Genomic DNA, 8,566 nt, shown 5'->3' on the forward strand with positions numbered 1-8,566 from the left:
CTTGCTGAAATAAAGTTTATATACTATTCCAAAGAATCAAAGTGACTATGTATAGTCCAAAAACAACATCTACTTGCTGAAATAGAGTTTATATACTATTCCAAAGAATCAAAGTGACTATGTATAGTCCAAAAACAACATCTACTTGCTGAAATAAAGTTTATATACTATTCCAAAGAATCAAAGTGACTATGTATAGTCCAAAATTAAAATTTATATAGTATTCCAAGGAATTAAAGTGACTATGTATAGTCCAAGAAATTAAAGTTTATATAGTATTCCAAGGAATTAAAGTGACTATCCATAGCCTTTGCTTTATTAATACAGGATAGAAAACAATATCAGCGTGACTTGGTTTATGGATATGTTGGAAGTTTCCAGTCATCTTCCTACTTGAGGTATGCTGGAGCTGTTGTCAGCCCACTCCATCTCTCTCGCTCTCGATTCCGCCCGTCCATGGACATTGCTCGCTGCCAAATCTCTATATTCAATACCGATGCCATCTGAAATGAGAGGTGGGGGACCATTATTCTTATTTTCACATGCGACGGCTTCTTTCATCTGAGTAACTACTTCACATACGGTTGGCCTACAGGATGGTGTACCCTCCACACATCTAAGTGCTAGTCTCGCAACCTTAACTACTGATAAGATGTCGTAATTTCCGTCCAATCCCTTGTCTATGATTACCTCTATGTTGTCGCCAGCGTTTTCATCCATCTTCACATACGGTGTCACCTACACATGTCCAATTTTGTTTAACGTAAATTATGTCTCTTCGATTAAATGATTTATCATAATCAAATTACTTACCCATTGAATGAGGTTAATCTCCTCTTCGCCCAGATTTACATTTATGGGTGGTCTGCCACATATAATTTCCAACCATACCACTCCAAAGCTATATACATCACTCTTTGCAGTCAACATTTGAGTGCGGAAATACCTGCAGAACATCCCGAACAGAAAATAAAATAAAATTTCTACTGCTTTCAATAATTAATGCAGAGAGAGTGCAGGGCATATGAATACATACTCTGGATCTAGGTACCCTATTGTCCCCTTTACGGCAGTGTTGGCATAAGAAGCCTCTCCATCCACTGAGATCCTTGAGAGGCCAAAATCAGCCAGCTTTCCATTCATATTGGCGTCTAAAAGGATATTGGCAGACTTAACATCCCTGTGAATTATCTTTGGAGTGCAACCCATGTGCAGGTATTCCAGTCCTTTCAACATAAAAGCGCAGGTGGATCACATAAATATTATATTTAACCGTGATTTGTTGAAAACCAAGATCTACTTATTTAATGTAATCAGATATATGAAATAAGCCTACCTTTCGATCACATAAATCTACTGTGTACCTAATGACTTACCCTGCGCTGCATCTAAAGCTATTTTGAGCCTTGTTATCCAATTCAGTGGGGAAATCTCTGCGCTATGTCCTGGAAAGCAATTTAGGATCAAATACAATTTTTTTTACTTGTTTTTGGAACTAATATTAATATGCATCGACTAGATCAAACAATATACTCAACAACATAGTTACCGTAAAGGTGGTCCCTTAAGGACCCTTCAGACATATGCTCGTAGATAAGCATAACCTCTTTCGATCCATTACAGAATCCGAGTAATGACACCAAGTCCTTGTGATGGATTTTAGAAAGAAGATCGACCTGTTTATCAGCTTGAATGAATTTTTGCATCCATGTATATAGTTCAGTGAATATAATCCCACCTGCTCTAGGGTTTAAAATCCTTGGAATTACCTCATTCTGGAATTGGTGAACTCCTTCTATCGAGAAGGATGAGAGGACTTTTACAGCGATATTCTTTCCTTCTCGCAATTTAACAAAGAAGACTGATCCAAAACCGCCTTGCCCAATCTTTTGATTAAAGTTTTGTGTGCATTCCATTATCTCTGCTAATGTAAACGCACGGGACTTTGTCGAGGTTGGCACCATAATTGTCAAGTAGTCTGCAATCCTTGTAAATTTACAAGGTGTCAAAGCATAATATTACCCATTTTCATAGCGGAAATTATAAAATATATCTGAATTTCAGTTGCTGACCTTCACTGCGATGATTTTTAGTACTGAATTTCTTCCAACGAACAGCAATACACACAATCAACGCTGCTGCTATTATTAAAGGTCCGCTTATCATTATTCCGAGGACAAGGTTCCTCGCTCCTGATAGCATATAAATTTTGTAAAAGAGATATGGATTGAATTTACTAAAGTGATAAATATATGTTGGAAAGGTAGAGGAGTTTAAACACAAATATACACAAAATATATGAGTGGCAGTTTTTCTATTAATCACATAAAAATTTGATTATTATAATCAATTGGATGAGCGGTATTTAAATTTTTTTGGACTAACTACTGACTCAAAATAACTCAACATGCACACATTTTTTTGGACTAACTACTGACTCAAAATAACTCAACATGCACACACACTTCACTCAGTTAACTTACACTCTAAATTATTATCATAGTTTTTTTGTTATTTAAAATATGTTTTTGAATTTATAAATAGATTTAACTATTTGAAAAATCTATGGAATATTCAGATTAGGCCGAATCCAACTTGTGATTCCAACAAATCCCTATGATTCCAACAAATCTCTATAATATCTAATAAATCTCTACAAACTTTAGACAAATTTAACCCTAAAATATATCCAGAAAAAAACTGCAAATAAACCAGTTAACTATAACCTCATCCATTAATATCAAATCATCCATTAATATCAAAATCTTGAGAAGTCACCAACTTTACATTGTTAGTCTAACTGTTCCATCTTATTAGAGGTTTTTTATCATATTTTTAGTCAAATATACTTAAATTCCAATAAAATTTTATTAAAATTACAAATTTGATATATAAAATCTACACAATACATATATTCTAAACAAAAATTTCCAAATACCAAATTTTACCAAAAGCTTGAAACTTGAAATAATTAGAAAAAGCCATTATTCAAAAGTATATTTAAATTAAAAAAAACTCATCACGCGATTTCTGGGTCTAGTGCCTATATATATCCTCATGAGCAGGCAGATCAATCGGTTGCCGCCGCCAAGTAGTTCCAGCCGGGAAGACATCATGGATACTAGATCGCGGCCAGGTGAAGGCGTATATAACCGAATTGAGGAATTAATTGCTTCTCCAAGGCAAGGTTTTCCAAACAAGGCATAATCCTCCTTCCTTCATCTTCCTCTCTTGCTGCGTGCAGAGTTGATCTTCCAGTCCCAGATTCTATTGAGGAAACGAAACTTATGTATATTGCACATTCCCTATCTAACAGACAGACATGGGTGAGTGGGTGAGGTCGATTGTTTGTCTGTTACCACTCAGATAACGCTCCTATCTGATGTAGCAATGAGCTGTCTCCGCAGTAAACATGCATTCAAAATCTTATTTAATCTAACAGTAAAGCTATATAACTTTAGCATAGTGATAACTGCACAGAAAATGTATTTTTCTCTATAGATATTTCTAACTAGATTGTGGATTATTTATGTTTCATTGTATTTCAAAGTATTCTGAAAATTCACGATTAATATAAATGGGGGTCAATTACGGCGCCCCTCACTGTAATATAAGTTTAGCTGCGTTGGAAGTGTAGATGTTTTTATAATCATAAACAAAGGCTGAGACAAGCTTCCTAATAGTGTGGCTTTGGCCAACAAGTTTCTGTTTGTTTTTTTCATTTTTGCTTTCACGGCAGCAGTTTTGAGAGTACGAAAGGTGAGGAGTTTTCCCAAAAACTAGCATCGAACTATCAAAACAGAGCTTTTAAAGCTAGATACTGTACTTTTGTTCCTAGTAAAAAGAGTGAGTTGCTGCTGGAGATGGAGTGTCAATCCTAAAGCCGAAGAAACATAAAAAAAAGCCATTGGAAATTGATTGTTGTTAGCCAGATTCAATACCTGATCGACGATGTGTTGCAGAAATGGCAGAAGGGGTCGTTGAAAGGGAAGTAGTGGCAGATCGACGATGTGTTGCAGAAATGGCAGAAGGGGGCGGTGAAAGGGAAGTAGTGGCAGATCGACGATGTGTTGCAGAAATGGCAGAAGGGGTCGGAGAAGGAGCCGCATTGCAGAAGAGGACTTTATAGTGAGTGTCTGCCGCGCATTGGAACGTGACGTCGTTGTTGTCGGCCGCGTAGGTCTTGGCCTGTGGGCAAAATTGCTTGAAATGTAACGAATAATTAGTGGCAGTACAATTTAGGGTGCTCGAATACCCTGATGTGCAGCAATATTCCTGTAAACCGAGAGCATCACAGGCACTCTTGCATCCACCGGAAGCACTTAATTTAGCGGGACAGATAGCGGTTATATTGCTTGTGCAGGATGTTGCGCTGCAGGTAGGGTTGTTGGGTATGATCGAAATTGGGAGGTTGAATCCATCAACGAGAGAGATGTCATAGGAGTTAGAAGTGTATTCGGCTAGAGTAATTGGGTACGTTCCCAATAGACCTTCCGTACAGTTTAGTAGACCCCCGCAGTCCCCAGTAATGCAGTTGCCTAAGCCGCTGGTGTTGAAGGAACACCCCGTCCGCCCCCAAAACGTGACCGATGTCCAGCCGCCGAGGGGGGCTTGAGGCGTCCAGGAGTGGCCAGTGTCCAGCCGTTTCCCTCCACCGGTGGAACTGGCTGCCCAAACCGGGAACGCGCACTCGTTCTGGATCACGAAGGTTGCACCTCCTGCGTCTGGAAGCATCAGTACAAATACAGTTAAAAAGATGGATTCTTGAAGGAACAAAGATACGTATTCAATTATTACAGGTATTACGTTGTATAAAGGAAATGCATAACGCTGCCATGAACGCTAGCGAAAGTCCCTTTGCTCCTGCCATTGTAACCGCTGTGATTCAACCTTTCCACGGCAAAAGCCAAATAATTAGAACGTTTATAAAACGACCAGAGCAGCGACCAGTCCTGAAATTTTCTAGTTTGAGTACCCGCAAGAACCAATCAAGATGGATGACGTATCTTGCCCGGTATCCCATTGTAGACCTTGACTCTCAGAAATTTGAAGATTGGAATAAGTTTTGAAATTTGGTGAGAGTTTTATTTTTATTTAATATTATATTATATTATATTATATTATGATTATTATTTTGATGTTCGTTTAAAATTGGTTTTTGATAATATAAATTTATTTCAAATCAGTGACGGACAGATTCGAAAAAGTTTATAATTTAAATTTATGATTCCAATAAAATTTCACTAAATTTTAAAAATATTAAACCAAAAAAATACAAAACAAACCTCCCAAACATATAACTTCAAAAAAATTGCCTGGCAAAATTTTGAGTACTTTTTTTATGAGGTCAACAAAATGTATATTTTCAGTATTCAATGCTGTCTGAGAGTGAACATGAATTATGATATTATTAATTATAATAAATTTTTGTATTTTTTATAAGGTCAACAAAATGTATATTATTCGTATTCAATGCTGTCTGACGGTGAACATGAATTATGATGCAGAATCATTTGTTTAATCTATAATAGATTGCTTGTTTGATTGGTGTAAAAATAAGTTTTTGATTATAAAAAATTAAATACAACTCTTTCCATAGTATTTTTAATGTTTCTTTTAATAATGTTTTTTAATTTTAATGTCACTTGATACGGTGGATATTGATTGGTTTTTTATAATAAGTTGTTTTCCTAATTATTTTTTAACGGGTTGTTTTTTTAATGTACGAAACTTTGAAGTTTTTTGAATTGAAATTTTAATTTTCAATATAATTTTAATTTATTTAATTATAATATTAATTTTAAATTTTAAATATCCATTTCAATATGACATCTTAAAATATATCTAAAGTTCAAGTTACTTGCTCTTCTTTATTGCGATGCTTTTTAGCCATGAATTTCTTCAAGCGAACAATAAGACGCACAATCAAGGGTATTGCTACACATAAAATAGAAATTGAGAGTTAATGACATTTTCAAAAAGTAAAACACAAATTTTTACCATGAAAATATAAATATTTTCTATATATTAGATGGAAGGAGGTTTGTTCACTTTTTTAATTGAGAGTTTAGATTAATTCTTGACGAAATATGTTTAGCATATGTTTTTTCTTATGTTTACTAAGGGTTGTAGTAGCATATATATATAAATTTTTTATGGAAAGAGGTTTGTTGACTTTTTGTTTTTTTAAATTGAGAGTTTAGATTAATTCTTAAGGGAATATGCTCAGCATATGTTTCTTCTTAATGTTTATCAAGGGTTGTAGTAGCATATATATATATATATATATTTTAGATGGAAAGAGGTTTGTTGATTTTTTTTAATTGAGAGTTTAGATTAATTCTCAAGGGGATATGCTCAGCATATGTTCCTTCTTGATGTTTATCAAGGGTTGTAGTGTATTACAGAGTTTGTTAGTGTGCATTGACTTTTCCCCACCCACCAATTTCCTAGGAATTTGAGATTATTTCAATTCTAATAAGTTTCTCAATGTTGATATTATTTGAATTATAATAAGTTTCTCATTATCATTTATAACATTCATTTATATATAAGAAAATTTTATTTACCAAAATGGTGTATTACTTTTAATAAATTTAAACTAACAATTGCACCAAATGTTGCAAAGGAACGTCATAAGGCAATAACATATGGAGAAAGAGCATAGATGGAGACATGCGTGATATGTTACAATTTGAGTGAGAGGAATAACATGGTGTTAAAAGTAAAGTGAACTCCTCTTTATCTATCCTATTGATTTGAGTTGCAATATTTCAATTGAGGGAATTCTTAGCAATTTCAACATTGTACTTGCAACTTTAGTTTTGTTTTATACCCTTCTAGGGAACTGGCTAGCTTGGTAATTTAGAAATGGATGGTTGGTGAATGTAGGTATGGATCCTTGATTGAATGTGATGGTTCTCTGGTGTTGATGTTTTTTTAAGACACAATGAACCCCTAACTTTCACAATCAGAGCCACAGAAGAGTTTGCGAATTCCACACAATTTTTCGCATTAATAATATAAAATCAACCAAACTAGCATATTTCAAACAAGGGATGAAGCTAGGAGAAAGTCTTAGATGATTTTGGAAAAATAGATGCCCCTATCATCTAGCACATAAGCCAAATACAACTCATGTTATGCACCACAACCCCTTACCTCTAAGCGAAAATAGCTCATGTTATACACCACAACTCCCTACCTTTGGGAGTGTTTCTCAAAGCAAGTTCCCATAAAATCAAACAAAAAAAACCCTAAAAACTTTGTCCTAGAAAACAGAGTTAAAATGAACATTCAAAATCATTATAAATGATAACCAAGTTAGTTCCTTAAAATTTGGGAGTAAAGTAATGACCGTCATCCTATATCTAACAAGAATTGTATATGCAATTGAATCTTTTAATCTTAAAACAAGGCTAAATTCTAGTTAGCCACCAGAAATACTTTAAAAAATATGCTATATGTTGTAGATTCACGTTACAAGAAGGAACGGAAAAAGGATAATAAACTCACTTGTGCACATATAAGAAATAGATACGCTAGCAGAGTTATGCATATAATAAAGGTTAAAGATAAAACTCCACACATGTTGCAACAATAATGTATTATAATCATTACCACAATATCTAACCCAAACAATTCATTCAAACCTTGCAAAATGAAGGTCGCAAAAAAACTAGTAAGTCTTTGAGCCCAACAAACCTCAGAAATTCAATTTTTGTGGAAACGTTAATTAGCAGATGTGAAGCAAAGAAAAAACAAAACCAGCAACCCAACAAATCACAACAAATCAATATTGTCAATATTTAAATATTTGTACCACATAGAAAATATTCTCTTTCGCTCAGAAGTTTTACACAAGATAATTCTCTTTCAATAAGGATTTTTACATAAGAAAAGGCATTCTAGATGGCCACGAACTATAAAGAAAAAAAAAACACAAGAAAAGGCATTCTAGATGGCCACAAACTATAAAGAAAAAAAATAGATAACAGAGAGCAATGGAGATGGAGATTTAAAAATGTATTACTAATATATTTGGACACTCAACTGCATAAGTACAATATCTCCCACTCAAGAGGCTAAACAAGGAAAGATACTCTATATGACATTGAAGTATAAAAAATAAATACAAACAAAAGATTACTTTGGAAGAAAGAATTGAATCCCTGCAGAATCTTTACTTTCATAAAAAAATTTAAACCCCAAGTAAGAGTTTCATAAAAAACCGTAAACCCCAACTAAGAGGTGAAGGCATGGGTTGTATAGCACTAATGCAAAATGAAATTGAAAACCGAGTAAGAAAATTTTCAATCGTACAAAATGTTTATGCTTGCAAACAACATAAACCCCAACAAAAAAGCATGTCTTGCCTTGATTCTCTTTTAGTCAACTATTGAAACTTCTCTTATCTCCAATTCAACCAATACTAGATAAAAAACAAAAACAAGACTAAGTTTCAAGAGATGAAAGTTGCCAGGAAAACAATAATCTTTTAAGAAATTCCCAGCATTTATTCCTCATTGGAACTAGGGTACTTTTTGACCAGGAAAAAGATATTTTA

The 8,566-nt window shown here is 34.2% G+C and overlaps 1 protein-coding gene and 1 pseudogene across 1 annotated transcript; both read right to left on the reverse strand.

The window, feature by feature from the left end:
* Positions 1-381: 381 nt before the first annotated feature.
* On the reverse strand, positions 382-2,166 carry LOC149187808 (putative LRR receptor-like serine/threonine-protein kinase At5g48740). Its single transcript, XM_089409771.1, has 7 exons — positions 2,073-2,166; positions 1,770-1,978; positions 1,550-1,676; positions 1,377-1,445; positions 1,037-1,226; positions 814-946; positions 382-738 (listed from the first exon to the last, which is right to left on the reverse strand). The coding sequence occupies exons 1-7, from the start codon at positions 2,164-2,166 to the stop codon at positions 382-384; spliced, it is 1,179 nt and encodes a 392-aa protein (XP_089265897.1).
* A 1,758-nt stretch (positions 2,167-3,924) lies between these two features.
* On the reverse strand, positions 3,925-4,870 carry LOC149187809 (pathogenesis-related 5 protein Cup a 3 pseudogene; annotated as a pseudogene).
* Positions 4,871-8,566: the final 3,696 nt, after the last annotated feature.

This window comes from Pinus tabuliformis, chromosome 3_1 (genome assembly GCF_031772625.1).
Source record: "Pinus tabuliformis cultivar Carrire ecotype Pingquan chromosome 3_1, CPIR1, whole genome shotgun sequence".
In the NCBI taxonomy this organism is placed as follows: domain Eukaryota; kingdom Viridiplantae; phylum Streptophyta; class Pinopsida; order Pinales; family Pinaceae; genus Pinus; species Pinus tabuliformis.